The sequence below is a fragment of the Panthera onca genome, chromosome C2 (assembly GCF_046562875.1).
Source record: "Panthera onca isolate mPanOnc1 chromosome C2, mPanOnc1 haplotype 2, whole genome shotgun sequence".
Classification (NCBI taxonomy): Eukaryota; Metazoa; Chordata; class Mammalia; order Carnivora; family Felidae; genus Panthera; species Panthera onca.
The window spans coordinates 152,555,438-152,571,275 of record NC_138347.1 but is presented as its reverse complement, the minus strand read 5'-3'; the positions used below and the strand labels follow the sequence as shown (position 1 = coordinate 152,571,275).

The window sequence follows — 15,838 nt, the reverse complement described above, 5'->3', positions numbered from 1 at the left end:
AAGTAGCTGCTGTGGTTTAGTGATTTGATGAATGACATTGTGTGAATGGTGTTTGAAGATTATCTTATTAATAAGCCTAGGCATGCATATATATATATATATATATATATATATATATATTTTTTTTTTTTTTTTAACAATCCAGTAAGCTTACTCAGTTTCCTAGTTATATGTGTACTGTACTTAGTTGTTATAAGTGGAGTCATGAAATATGTAACTTTTTGAAAGTGGCTTTTTTTACTCAACGTAATGCCCTTGAGGTTCATCCACGTAATGTGCGTATTAATAACTTGTCCATATTTGTTGCTGAGTAGTATTTCTCTCTATGGGTGTACCATAGTTCGTTTAACCATTCACCTGTTGAAGGATATTTGGGTAGTTTCCAGTTTGAGGCTATTATGAATAAAGCTGCTATGAACATTTATATGTAGGTTTCTGTGTGAACATCTGTTTTTATTTCTGTGAGATAAATACCCAAGCGTGAGAATGCTGAGTTGTACAAGTCCACTTTCAGTTTTAAAAGAAACGGCCAAACTATTCTCCAGAGTGACTGTACCATGGTTGTTTTTTTTTTTGTATTAATCATTAGCAATGTGGGAATGATCCAGTTTCATCACGTCCTCACCAGCATTTACTGTTATCTCTTTATTTGTTTTATTTTTTTTTAATGTTTATTTATTTTGAGAGAGCGAGCATGAACAGGGGAGGGGCAGAGAGAGATGGAGAGAAAGAAACCCCAAGCAGGCTCCGTGCTGTCAGCACAGAGCCCGATGTGGGGCTTGATCTCACAAACTGAGATCACGACCTGAGCCAAAATCAAGAGTCAAACACTTAATCGACTGAGCCACCTAGGCACCCTGGTTAATACTACTACTAATATTACTACTAATAATAGTGATAATAATATCAATAATAATAAAGTGATTAATCACTTTAAAAAACATTTTTGTTAAGCCATTCTGATAGGTTATCCATCTCCAACGAATTGCTTTTGCACCTTTGTCAGAAATCAGTGGGGCTTCAAATGTCTATCGATGGATGAATGAAGATGTGGTATATATACACAATGGAATACTGTTCGGCAATGAAAAGAATGAAATCTTGCCATTTGCAACTACGTGGATGGAACTGGAGGGTATTATGCTAAGTGAAATTAGTCAGTCAGAGAAAGACAAAAATCATATGACTTCACTCATATGAGGACTTTCAGAGACAAAACAGATGAACACAAGGGAAGGGAAACAAAAATAATATAAAAACAGGGAGGGGGACAAAACATAAGAGACTCTTCAATATGGAGAACAAACAGAGGGTTACTGGAGGGGTTGTGGGAGGGGGGTTGGGCTAAATGGGTAAGGGGCATTAAGGAATCTACTCCTGAAATCACTGTTGCACTATATGCTAACTAATTTGGAGGTGAATTAAAAAAAAGAAAAAAAATCAGCAGGGCTTATTTGTGTAAATCTATTTCTTGGTTCTTTGTTCTATTGTGTGTATTTTCAGCGTACAGATCCTCTTCATATTTTATTGGATTTATACCATTTCATTCATACAGTATTTCATTTTGGGGGAACAGGTTTCCACTTACTTGTTCATATCTGGAAATGGGGTTGGTTTCTTGTGCTGATTTTTTTTTTTTTTTTTTTTTTTTTTTTGGGTAACCTTCCTAAACTGTCTTACAAGTTCTAGGAGCTTGTAGATTTCTTGGAGTTTTCTTTATAGACAATCACGTCATCTAAAATAAGGGCAGTTTTATTTCTTCTTTTCCAACTTGGGTGCTTTTTATTTCTTTTTCTTTATAATTATGGGTATCTCGTACTGTGTTGCCTAAGAGTGATGAGAATGGACAGCCTTGCCTTGTTCCCAGTTCAGAAGTATTCAGTCATTCACCATTAAGTATGTTGTTTGCTGTAAGGTTTTTTGTAGGTGTTCTTTATGAGGTTGAAGAAGCTCCCCTCTTCCTAGTTTGCTGAGAGCCTTTTATTATGAATGGTGCTGAATTTTTTCAAGGATGTTTTTCTGTGTCAGTTGATACATGATTTTTTTTCCCCTTTGGCTTGTCGATATAATGTGTCGCAGTGATTTTTTTTTCTTTCATAATGTGTCATCAGCCTCACATACCTGGAATACATGATGCTTGGTTGTGGTGCATTAGCTATTCTGGATTTAATGTGTTAATATTTTGTTAAGGATTTTACAGGTCAGTTCATGAGAGACATTGGTCTGTAGTTTTCTTAATTCTTTGATGTCCTTGTCTGGTTTTGGTATTGGTAACGACTGGTTGCATAAAATGGGTTGGGAGGTGTTCCCACTTCTTCCATTTCTGGAAAACATGTAAAATGACTGTTAATTCTTTTGTCAGTGTTTGGTAAAGTTCTGGGGATTTTTTTTTAAAGAACTTTTTTCAATTACAAATTTGATTTCTTTAATAGGGTTAGTATTATTCAGGTTATCTATTTCATCTTGGCTGAGTTTTGATAGTTGTTTTCAAAGAATTGGCCCATTTTTTCTAAATTGTGGAATTAGGAACTGAAGTTGTTTGTGGTATTCTCTTTTTTGAAAATTTGAGGTAAAAGTCACATAACCATATCCACCATTTTATTTATTTTTTATTTCTTTATTTTTTAATGTTTATTTATTTTGAGAGAGAGAGAACACACTCGTGCCAGTGGGGAGGGACAGAAAGAGGGTGTGGGGGGAGAGAGAGAGAGAGAGAGAAAGAGAGAGAGAGAGAGAGGGAGGGAGAGGGAGGGAGAATCTCAAGCGGGCTCCATGCTATCAACATGGAGCCTGATTTGGGCTCAATATCATGAATCTTGAGATCACGACCTGAGCCGAAATCAAGAGTGGGACGCTTAACCCACTGAACCACCCAGGTGCCCCAAAACCCACCATTTTAAAAGTGTGCATTTCAGTGGTTTTTTTAGTATAGTCACAGGATTTTGCAACCTCTGTCTAAATCCAGAACATTTTCATTATCCCAGAAAGAATCCTGTTCCTCTTAAGCAGTAACTTTCGTTGTCTTCTTTTCCTAGCCCCTGGCAACTAGTAATATATTTTCTGTATGGATTTGCCTGATTTGGACATTTCATATAAATGGAGTCATACAATTTTGATTGGTTTATTTCACACAGCATAATGGTTTCAAGGTTAGCCATGTTGTTGCACATATCAATACCTGCTCCTTGGCTCGTGGTCCCATCATTCTGACCTCTGCTTCCGTTATCTCTTCTTCTCTGACTCTGGCTCTCCTTCCTCCCTCTTATAAAGAAAGACCCTTATAATTACATTGGGCCCACCCAGATTATCCAGGGTAATCTTCTCATCCTTAATTTAACATAATAACACATGCAGTCTTCTTGCCGTATAAGGTAACATTCACAGGTTTCGAAGATTAGGACATGGACACTTTGTGGGGGACCATTATTCTACCTACCACACGGACATTAGATTTTGTGTTATTATCCACTGCTCCCTGAGCTTCTGTTCTTTCTCTTTTTCTTTCTTTTTGTTTTTTTTTTTTTTTTCAGTCCATTTTCTCTCTGTTGTTTAGATTGAGTATGCTATTGATCTTGTCCTCAAGTTCACCAAATTTATCCTCCATCATCTGTACTATTAAGCCTATCCAGCACTTTTTTATTTTGGAAATTGCATATTTCAGTTGTACACATAATTTCCATTTGGTGGTTTTAAAAAAATAACTTCTGTTTCTTTGCTAAAATTTTCTATTTTTTTATTTAGGGGAATTCTTAATTGTTTATCAAAGCATTTTTATGATGACTGCTTTAACATTTTTGTCAGATAACTCCAAATTGTGATTCACTTTGGTGTTGACATCAGTGCGGTTCTCTCTCTCATTCAAGTGTGTTTTTCCTGATTCTCGGTGTGCGATTTAAAAAAAAAAATGTTATCCTGGGCATTTAAGATATTAATATGAGGCAACTCTTGATCCTGTTTAAGTCTTCTGTTTTAGTAGGCAATAACTCCATTTAGGTTTAGTGTGTAGGTCCTGGCCTGCTTTTGTGCAATCAAATGCTCTACCACTGAACTATACCCACTCTGGCCTGCTTTTGTGAGCTGGGTAATTCCTATGATAATCTAGTTTTCGGAGCTCTGCATTGCTATTCTCTTCTTTATTATTCTGGCATCACAGGAAGTCCTGCTTGATCTCTACAGGTGCTGCTTGCGCTGACTGGTGGGTGTGGGCCCCCATCTCTGCTACTACGAAGGGCAGATTGCCTGGACATTGCCCCAGGTGGGGCAAATCTGGTCTGCTTCTGTCTGGGGCTGGGGTGGAGACTCTGCTGATGCTGATGCTGTGATGACTGGGGATCCTCCACTGTCTGAGATAAGGACTGGGGAGTCTGTCTTCCCTCTAGGTCTCTGCTAAGCTTCCCCCTTCACAGTCTTTGGCCAAAAAGCAAGATTTTCTTGTTTGTCCATCTATGTTGGTGGTTCCGGGTTTCAGGCTTTTCTTGTGCCAAGCCATGGATATATGGGAGATAAAAGGAAAACCCAATGAACTCACAGTGGTGCTTTTCCTCACATCCCAAGGCCCCTGGCTCATCCACCTTCTACTTTTAGGGTCATCTTAGGATTGTCTGATGAATTCTTTCTAGGGTATTCAGTTGTATTCAGAAGAGAGGAGCAGGGAAAGGTGAGCCTGTGCCATCATACTCAGGAACTGGACCTGTAGCCATTTTGATTCTTCCTCCCTGCCAGTATTTATTAGCAATTCTATGAAATGGTCGAAGGCCTTTGCTTTTATTGACACCCTGCTTTTTAGGGTGTCATCTGTTGTTGAGTGTAGGAACAAGATAAGGATTATTCTCTTGTTAAATTGTGTGGGAATTAGAAATGTCATGTTCTTATCTATTCATCTATTCATTTACTCATTTATGTATTTATCTTTAGGGAGCGGAGCAACGGCTGTGGTCCAGGCAGCGTACTGTGCCCCTAAAAAGGAGAAAGTGGCAATCAAACGGATAAACCTTGAGAAATGTCAGACTAGCATGGATGAACTCCTGGTATGCACGTCTCCTATTTATTTCTTGGAGAAATACACTTCTGTGTATATTCGTGTTGGAGTGAAAAATAACCAGAAATTTTTTTATTGCTTTTCTAAAAAGAAGGTTAAGTAATGTTTTTTGTAAATTTGTAAAATAAGTAAAATATTATAAATTAAGTACTGTTTATTGTAAAATTTACAAAAATCCAGGGAAACAAAAAAATTAGTTGTAACCCTCTCATTCTGAGATTAATACTTGCTATATAGTTTTTTAGACTGTGTACATTTAAATATCTTTGTATTTTTATGATAATGTAGCCATCTACTTGTTCTTTTCATTGAAAATTTAATCAAATTTTTCTGTGTCTATATGTATGAATTAAAATGCTTTTTAGTATGTGTGTGCTTTTCCATTACGTAGGTAGACCACATTTTATTTAAGCTATTTCTGGTATTGGACAATTAATTTTTTTCTCTTTTTTATTGTTATAAACCTTGCTTCCTTGCTCGTCTCTTTCCTTAAACTAGTATCATGCTGGTATCGTGCAGTTACGATACCTGGGTTGAGTGGAATATGCTTGAAAAGGCTTTGGCCTCCTAGGAACATGGTACCAGTCTGCATTCTGACCACTGATGCAAGGTGAGAGGCAGAATGACCCCCAAGCAGCATTGCCTTCTCCAAAGGCTGGGGAAAAAGAGAGGAAAGGGAGACTCAAGGATTAGTAGCTACAAGAGATGTCCTGTGGCATTAAAAGAGGGTCACACAGAGATTGTTTTGTACTTCTTTTATGAGCCCTGACACCCAGAGCTGTGGGTGTGTAGTCAGTTTCAGCAATAAGACATGAGGTAGATTTTCAAATCATTTCACTTTGTAAATCCTCAGTTTCTTTGGCTTAAAATGGAAATAATAATATCTGTTTTGTGTACTTCACGAGGTTTTTCTTGAGGATCAAATGACCCAGTACCTGAAAACTATAAACTGCCATGCAAATGTGAACTAATATTGTTATTTTCTTAAGTATTTGTCTAAGGTCATGTGCAGTTAGTGATAGAAAGGCAGGAGTTAGGCCTGGGATGATCTGCCAGTCCAGAAGTCTTTCTGCTCCCAGACTGGATTTAATTTCTGGTGTAACCTGCACTGAGTATTAGGGAAGACTGGGATAAAAGGAAAAGGGATAATAGAATTACACATTGAACTTTCAGCAGAGGAAACAGATGCATTTCTTTAGGAGTTGGTAATGTATGAGCAGAAGCTGAAAAAGGAAGTTTCTGGTATGATCTTGAGCCTCTCTGGTGAGAGAACATACACTTACTTGAAGGGAGATGCTGCTGGAAATCCTACACAGTGATCTTGGATTTACGGATGTCCACAACCCCTTAGGGCATCATTTGGATATTGAACTGCAGTGATCATACAAAAAGGCTATAAATCATAAACTAATTCTTTTGAGGAAACACAATTTTTTTTTTCCTAATGTTAATTTTTGAGAGAGAGAGAGAGAGATAGCACCTGTGAGGGGCAGAGAGAGAGGGACAAAGGATCTGAAATGGGCTCTGACAGTGGAAAGCCTGAAGCGGGACTCAAACTTACAAACTGTGAGATCATGACCCGAGCTAACGTCAGACAGTTAGCTGACTGAACCACGCAGGTGCCCCTTGAGGAGAAACAAAATTTTTAACCTATATAATTAAGACTGGAATTTGAGAAGCCCAGTATGAATTTGTATCATTTGTCAGTTACTTTACATAACCCTTAAGGAGAGCTTACAGGTGAATGAAAGTCTTATTATTTATTACTTTATGATTAAAGAAATGAAAGTTCAAAGCTTAAATAACTTGACTGTGTTCATATGACCATAATAGCAAACATCTTTTCAGTGATAGGCACTTAAGTGTACTTTACCCTCCTAAATGCCTCCCATGAGACAGGTAGTAGCTACATTTTACATGAAGGAAGTAAATCCTACGTTAAGTGACAGGGTCCGGATTAAAAATCAGGTCTTTCTGAGTCAGGTCTATCGTTTTCTACTTCACATAATGCTAACTAATTATAATCTTGCTTCAAAAGGAGAACATCTGTTCTCAGATGTTTGACATCTAGAAAGGAATATTTGTGTATTAACACTAGGGCCTTACTCGTAGAGGAATGCGTGTTTGGCATAGCTTGGTAAAAGAAATAGGTTAGCTTTCTCGCCATGGGTTTGCCTCCAGAACACACGTGTCGTGAAAACCACCACTGAACCTAAACCAAAATGGGAAGAGACTCATGTCGACATCGTCATCGTTGGACACGTAGGTTCGGGCAAGTCTACCACTACTGGTCATCTGATCTACAAATGTGGTGGGATTGACAAAAGAACTATCAAAAAATTTGAGAAGGAGGCTGCTGAGATGGGAAAGGGCTCCTTCAGGTATACCTGGGTCTTGGAGAAACAAAGCCAAACGTGAACGTGGTGTCACCATTGGTATCTCCCTGGGGAAATTTGAGACCAGCAAGTTCTACACGACCATCATTGATGCCCCGGGACTCAGAGACTTTATCAAAAATATGATTACAGGCAACTCTCAGGCGAATTTGAAGCAGGTATCTCCAAGAAGGGGCAGACCCGTGAGCATGCCCTTCTGGCTTACACACTGGGCGTAAAACAACTTATATTGTCGGTGTAACAAAATGGATTCCACTGAGCCCCCCTACGGCCAGAAGAGATACGAGGAAATCGTTAAGGAAGTCAACGGCTACATGGAGGAAATTGGCTACAACCCCGACACCGTAGCATTGGTGCCAATTTCTGGTCGGAATGGTGACAGCATGCTGGAACCAAGTGCTAACATGCCATTGGTTCAAGGGATGGAAAGTTAAGTGTAGAGTGGCAATGCCAGTGGAACCACGCTGCTTGGAGCTCTGGATTGCGTTCTGCCACCTGCTCGTCCAACTGACAAGCCCTTGCGTCTGCCCCTCCAGGATGTCTACGAAATTGGTGGTATTGGTGCTGTCCCTGTGGGTCGAGTGGAGACCGGTGTCCTTAAGGCAGGCCCGATGGTCACTTTTTCTCCAGTCAGTGTTACAACTGAAGTAAAGTCTGTTGAAATGCACCATGAAGCTTTGAGTGAGGCTCTTCCTGGGGACAACGTGGGCCTCAGTGTCAAGAACGTATGTGTCAAAGATGTTCATGGTGGCAGTGTGGCTGGTGACAGCAAAAATGACCCACCAGTGGAAGCAGCTGGCCTCCCAGCTCTGGTGATTATCCTGAACCATCCAGGCCAGGTCAATGCCGGATATGCACCTGTGCTGGACTGTCACACAGCTCACATCGCCCGCAAGTTCGCTGAGCTGAAAGAGAAGATGGACCGTCGTTCTGGAAAAAAGCTGGGAGATGGTCCTGAGTTCTTGAAATCTGGTGACGCTGCCATCGTTGATATGGTTCCTGGCACGCCCATGGGTGTCGAGAGCTTCTCTGACTGTCCTCCTCTGGGCTGTTCGCTGTTGGTGACATGAGACAGACGGTTGCTGGGGGTGTCATCAAAGCGGTGGACAAGAAGGCAGCTGGAGCTGGCAGAGTCACCAAGTCTTCCAGAAAGCTCAGAAGGCTAAAGGAATATTATCCCCAATACGTGCCACCCCAGTCTTAATCAGTGGTGGAAGAACGGTCTCAGAACTGTTTGTGTCCGTTGGCCATTTAAGTTGAATAGTAAACGACTGGTTAATGACAGCAGTGCATCGTAAAACCTTCAGAAGGAAAGGAGAATGTTTTGTGGACCATTTGTTTTTTGTGTGTGTGGCAGTTTTAAGTTACTAGTTTTTGAAATCAGTACTTTTTAATGGAAACAACTTGGCCAAAAATCTGTCACAGAGTTTTGAGACCCACTAAAACAAAAGTTTAATGAGAAAAAAAAAAAAAAAAGAAATAGGTTAGATCTCCATCATTTTGCCCACCTAGTCCAATAAGCTTTAGATTGCAAATACAGTATTTATATATTTGACAAATAAGTGAAGGGAGGAGGAGAGTGACTTGTAGTAAAGCACATTTAAGATAATAGGCTTTTTTGGGGCGCAAACAAGTAAGGTCCCACCAAAGCCTGAAGAAACATCGGGAACATAAAGAATGCTGGATTTATGTGTGGTATTTGTAGGGTCAGGAGCTGAGATCTGAGTGAGAAGGGCTCTGTTTCTGAGAGTCGAGAAGCCCTTTAAGTTTATCTTAAAAATCTTTTAGATCAACATACCAAACTTTTGGTGTTGTGATTTTTAATTTTTTTTTTCAAAATTATCTTTACAATAACGTAGAAAGGGTGCTGACGTGAACCAGATTATAGGTGCGTAGCCTGTGTGACAGTTATCAGTGAGGAGGCAGTATAGCGCTCCTTTCTTTTGTCAAAATGTTTTCTTGTCTGACAGCCTTTGCTAAGTGTGATTGGGAAATCAGCTGTCAAATTTTACTGCATTTATTTTCTCCAGAGATATTATTCACAGGCACACTATGCAGTATTTTGAGCTTTTTCTCTTCTCTGGTAGATACTAGGACTAGATTCATTGGACCAACACTTGAGGGGAACATGAAGAAACTTAAAATGTCTTTCTGTCTACTAGGAGGCTCACAATCCAGTTGAAGAGTTAAAACTCTTGGGATGCCTGGCTGGCTCAGTCGGTTAAGTGTCTGACTCTTGATCTCAGCACAGGTCTTGGTCATGAGTTCAAGTCCTGCGATGGGCTCCACCCTGGGCATGAAGCCTATTTGGGAAAAAAAAAAAAAAAAAAAAAAAAAAAAGTTAAGACTCTTGTGTCCTATACAAGGCCCAGCATGACAAACACCTGGAAGAGGTATTAAGTACTTTGAAGTAAGAGAGGAGGCATCCTCCTGGTTACAAGAATGGAGGCCTCCGTGGAGATGTTTGTGTTCTGGCCCACCACAGCTGGGGGATACTTTGAACAGAGATAGAAACCTTACTAGGCAGGGGTGTAGAGTTGGGAAAGAATTCTTTTTATGTATATATTCATAAATATTAATATCCCTGAAACGTTTTCATAAAATAATTTTAATTATATTATGTGGGACACACACTGATTTTCTATTTCTTTTTTTGTTTCTAACGTTACCTACTTAAGTTTGTCTCCTGGCCCATGTGGGTTACAGCCCATAATTTGAGGTACGCTGGGCCATACAAGGAGGTATTAAGATTCTAAATTCAGGCAGTGACAGTAATAATGGAAAGGAAGGCACATTCCCTAGACATTTTATTATTTTACTTTATTTATTTTTTAAAGTTTATTTATTTTGAGAGAGAGAGAGAGAACAGCAGAGGGTCAGAGAGATAATTCCAAGCAGACTCCCACCATCAGCGCAGAGCCTGATGCGGGACTCAAACTCAAGAACCACGAGATCAGGACTGGAGCCAAAACCAAGAGCTGGACGCTTAACCAACTGAGTCACCCAGGTGCCCCCTGCTCAGACATTCGATAGATGGAAGAATTGTTTGTTTCATATTGAGCATTCCATGAGGGCAGGGACTTTATCGTGTTCACTCTGTATGAGTGAATAACTTAACATTACTTGGGGGCCTGACTGAATGGTGTGAAACAGATGAAAACTGCTTGCATTGGGGTAATTAGAAAATCAGGAGTAAATGTTACAAATGGAGATGCGTTCCAGGAATGAAAAGTGATCATTAAGCAATACTTGAGAGCTTCCGGTGGAGAACGAAGTCCACACAAAAGCTGTTGGCAGCAGCAGGTAACAGGACTGTCAAGAAAGCACTTTCAGTAGGGGGGTGGAATTCATTTTGATGTGGAAGGGAGCCACTGGGAAAATTGAGTCAGGAATATAGCATTCTTGCAAAACTTATATACGTATTTTTCCTTTTGAACTGAAAGGGAAAAGGATAATTTCAGTGGGAGTTAAGATAAAGGAACCCTCCCTCCCACCCCTTAAAGGAATAGACGAGAAGGAAAGAAATCTTTAAGGCCCTTTCGGTTTTTGAATTTGATGGTTCTCTGATAGTCTCCTGTTAGAAGACCCTTTGTGAGCTGTCCCTGCCCACCCCCCAACCCCCCGCCACGCCCCAGAGTAAAGCTGAAAACCCTTAGTTTCAATTTAAGACATTGGACAGTTTGACCCCAACTCTGTGCATGAATTGTCGCACTGTCTTACCTCCCTCATCCAGTGAGTCACCAAGTCCTATGGTTTATACTTCTTCAGCACAGCTCTTGACTCCTCCCTGTCTTTCCATTCATATTGCCACTTATTTTTTTTTTTAGCATTCTGTTTTTTAAAATTATTTTTAGATGTTTATTTTGAGAGAGAGAGAACATGTGCACAAGTCGGGGAAGGGCGGAGAGAGAGAATCCCAAGTAGGCTCCACATTGTCAGCCCAGAGCCTGATCCTGGCCTCAGTCTCATGAACCCGGAGATCGTGATCTGAGCCGAAATCAAGAGCCGGACGCTCAATGGACTAAGCCACCCAGGCGCCCCTAAAGCTATATTTTGAGATAGTTTTAAACTTCTAGAAGAGTTGCAAAAGAAGTACAGAAAGTTCCTGTATGCTGTTCACCCAGGTTCTCCTGACAGTAACATAGCCACAGTGTAAATACCCAAACCGAGTAACTAGTTATTTATAATTTTTCAGGCCACCATTGTCCCTCACCCAGGTCATAGCAACAGCCTTAGGCAGTATCATTGCCTCTAGTCTCGCCTTCCCACACTTACTTTCTGATTGTAGCTAGAGTGTTTTTATGAAATGGCATATATAGTTAAAGCTCTGATGCCTTCCCTTTGCTGTTAAGATGAAGCCTGAATTCTTGAACACACTTACACAGTCCTTTATGATACGGTCCCAAGTAACTCAACAGTCAGACCTGTAAAACTTACAGGAAGCCATCCCTGATTATCACTTCTATTTTTTGATAATTGGCCTCTCCAGTGAAATCACGTAGTATCTAGTACTTCTCCTATCAAACTATTTATTGTTGTGTGTTGTTAAATTAGTATTGGTCTGACTTCTTCACTCGACTGTAAGTTTCATGAGGGCTCACCCTCGTAGTGAAGCACCTAGCACTGCACCTGGCACATTGGTAAATGTCCGTTGAAAGCATGAACTGCTTGCCTTAGGTTTACTCATTGCATCCTAAAATATGTCTTGCGTATTTCATCTTTTGTGTGGTTGTGCCTCTCACCTTCTACTGCTGTCGTTTCCCTATATCCTACCGCACTAAACCTCGTTCTTACCTCCTTTGCAAGGACTTCTTGCCTACCTTCATTGTTCTTTCCAGAGGATTCTTGTAACGTGCTATCTTTACAACTTGCTGGCAATATATGTTGTCCTATATATTCCCTCTCCTATGTACTTCTCATCTCCTTTAATCTTCATAGCACTATGTCAACAGGCAGGTGCTGACTTTAGTTTTACTTAGGTTTTAGTACAGAAGACTGTGCTGGTGACTTTGGAGGTTGGAAAAATGCGTACGGCAAGGTCCTTGCTATAAAGGAATTTACATTCAAGTAGAAACGATAAGCAAAACTAAGGTTCACAGAGCACTGCTTTTGAATCAGAGCCTATGGGCAACTTTTACACAATTGGCTCTACTGTACAAAGACCAAGGGCATAGGGCAAGTACAGTAATTGAATAAGTAAAAAGTTGTATAAATTAATTCATTCAATAAATATTTGTTGAAGGTGTACTGTGTGCCAGGCACAGTGTTAAGTGCCACGAATACAGAGTCTTAGCTTTCTTTGAGCTTAAAGTTTTGTGAAGGGTACAGAAAAATAAATAAGCAGTTACTATATAATATGATAAGTTCTGCAGTGTTTAGGGAATCTACTTTTTTGTGTGGATTTTTAAAAATTCAAGTATAATTAACAAACACTTATATATTAGTTTCAGGAGTACAGTATAACGATTCAACAATTTTGTACAATACTCAGTGCTCACGATAAGTATACTCTTAATTCCCTTTATGTATTTCACCCCCCCCCCCCCCCCCACACACACACACACTTCCCCTTTGGCAACCACCAATTTGTTCTCTGTATTTAAGAGTCTGTTTTTTTGTTTGTCTCTTTATTTTCTTGGTTTTGTTTCTTAAATTCTGTATATGAGTGAAATCATATGTTGTCTTCCTCTGACATATTTCACTTGGCCATTATACCCTCTAGGGCCATCCATGTTATTGCAAATGGCAAGATGTCATTCTTTTTTAGGCTAATAGCCCCGTGTGTGTGTGTGTAATATGCACCAGCTTGCATTTAGAGATCCACTTTTGGAAGTACTTGCTTTCAGGAGCTCTCAGTCCACCAGGGAGGAACAGATAAGTAAGCACCCAATGCACTATCCAGTACATATGGGCTGTGATGTAAAGAGATACACAGGGAGTTTGGAAGCAACCTTGGGGAACTGGTAGAAATGATATTTTGGCTAGATCAGAAGGAAGAATTGGCATTTTTAGCTAGGGTAAAATAATGATGGAAGTCTATTTGAGGCACAGGGAACAATAGGGTTAAATATCCATGGTTGAAGAAGCGTGCTCACCTGAAGTTTACTGTGGCTGGATTGTAGAGGGTATTTTGGGGTAGGGTCAGTGAAGGGAGTAGGATTGAGACTGGAGAGGTAGGCAGGGCCCAGATCACTCAGGGCTATATGAGGCATTTTATCTCACCCAGCCTAATTTAAATGCATAACCCCAAGGTTGTAGATAAACTTAGAGGGTGCTCAGGTTTCTACTTTGGATTTAGTTTATGACCTTGTCCTGCTTTAGGAGATTTCTTTTCAGAGTGAGAATTGTTAATTAATTCACAAAAATGGGATGAAACGATATTTTCAAAATAAAACAAAACCCACAAACCAAAAAGGAACCTCTACCTGAATAGACATTTTCCCGAAGAAGACCTACAGATGACCAACAGGCACATGAAAAATGCTCAACATCACTCATCAGGGAAATGCAAATCAAAACCACCTCCCACCTGTCAGAATGGCTAAAATAAAAAAGACAAGAAATAACAAGTGTTGGTGAGGATGTGGAGAAAAGGGAAGGAACCCTCGTGCACTACTGGGAATTCAAACTGATGTAGCCACTGTGGAAAACGGTATGGAGGCTTCTCAAAAAATTAAAAATAGAACTACCATATGATCTAGTAATTATTCCACCGCTGGGTATTTACCACCTAAAAATGAAAATACTAATTTGAGAAGATATTTGCACCCCTGTGTTTATCGCAGCATTGCTTACCATAGCCAAGATTTGGAAGCAACCCAAGTGTCCATCTACAGATGAATGGATAAAAAAGATGTGATTTTTACACAGACACACACACAGTGGAATACTACTCAGACATAAAAAATCATGGAGTCCTGCCATTTGTGGCAACGTGGATGGGCCTAGAGGATACTATATTAAGTGAAGTAGGTCAGATGAAGAAAAATACCGTATGATTTCACTTGCATGTGGAATCTAACAAACAAAACGAGAACAAACAAAAACCAGACTGCTAAATACAGAGAACAATCTCACCATGGGGGTGCAGGGTGATGGGTGAGCTAGATAAAGGAGATTGAGAGATACAAACTTCCAGTTATAAATAACTAAGTCACAGAGATGGAAAGTCCAGCATGGAGAATATAGTCAATAATATTATAATAATATTGTATGGTGACCACACTTCCCGTGGTGAGCAGTGAGTAATGTATAGAATTGTCAAGTCACTGGTGTTGTATACCTAGAACTAATACAACATTGTATTTCAACTATCTTTCAATAATAAAAATACATTTTAAAGGCGGAATAAAGACACTTGAAGACAAGCAAAACAAAACAAAAACCACCCTCTGTTTATTAGTCATTATGCTCTATGGCTGTAAAACCAGATTTCCCAAGATGCTTTTTCAAGAGCACCTTGAAGTAACAATGTGTGTCCCCACGAAGGCCTTTGCGGTGTCGTATAAGTAGTGCATGTTTCGAGTTCCAAAGATTATGAGTGGAATGACTAGTCAGAATGGACTGAGGGAAACTGAGGGGTTTTTTTCGTTTAACTCTTCTCAAGGAGGTCAGAGCCATGGAGATCTCACAGAGGCTTAAGCCAGCCTTGGATATACAAATCTGAATTCGCTCACTTGTAGTGTTGTTTCAGGCTTGCGCATGATAAATTAATCATATTTTCTCTTCCTTGTAGAAAGAAATTCAAGCCATGAGTCAGTGCCATCATCCTAATATTGTGTCTTACTACACGTCTTTTGTGGTAAAAGATGAGCTGTGGCTAGTCATGAAGCTGCTAAGTGGAGGTGAGTAGAGTATGGTGAAACGCTAACTTCCGTTGGTTGGAAAGGTAATAAAGATATCCGGTTGGTTTTTTCCTGGTTTGGTTTTCGTGCACATTGGCATTGGAGGAGATGCTGAGGACTTAGTATCTGCTAAAGATGGGAGGGCATGAGCCGAGACAGGTTTCACACGTTGCATTTGGTTGCCATGCCTCTGAAGCCTCACTCCATCTCTGATGGTTCCCCACAGCTTCCTTTGTGCCATGACAGCAGCTTGCTGAAGGTTCTGGTCAAGGGTCTGACCATAACTTCTTATAGAATGACCCGCATTTCGGATTTATCTGGTTATTTCTTCCTGGTGATATTTAACTCGATTTGTTTCCCTTGCTTTCTTACAAATTAAAAATTGGACCCAAAGGCTTGATTCGATGTAAGTTAGAATTTTTGGACAGTATTTTGTGGGTGATGCTGTGTTCGTAGTGCATCACACCAGGAAGTGTTGCCTTCTGGTTATATCTTTAATGGTGATGTGACTTTCGATTGCTTGAGATTTTGACAGCCAGACCTCACCATGGAAAAGTTAA

At 40.0% G+C, this 15,838-nt stretch overlaps 1 protein-coding gene and 1 pseudogene across 2 annotated transcripts in view; both read left to right on the top strand.

Annotated features, from left to right (window-relative positions):
• Nucleotides 1-15,838, top strand: part of OXSR1 (oxidative stress responsive kinase 1) — a 101,876-nt gene that overhangs the window by 16,139 nt on the left and 69,899 nt on the right. Inside the window, exons 2-3 of one of the 2 annotated variants that reach the window (XM_060638257.3) lie at nt 4,915-5,027; nt 15,170-15,278. In XM_060638257.3, coding sequence (XP_060494240.1) covers nt 4,915-5,027; nt 15,170-15,278 — 222 coding nt within the window. Of the gene's footprint in view, nt 1-4,914; nt 5,028-15,168; nt 15,279-15,838 lie in introns of those variants that run through there. The other variant, XM_060638258.3, reaches the window with a different exon arrangement.
• LOC132684095 (elongation factor 1-alpha 1 pseudogene) lies at nt 5,614-8,914 on the top strand (annotated as a pseudogene).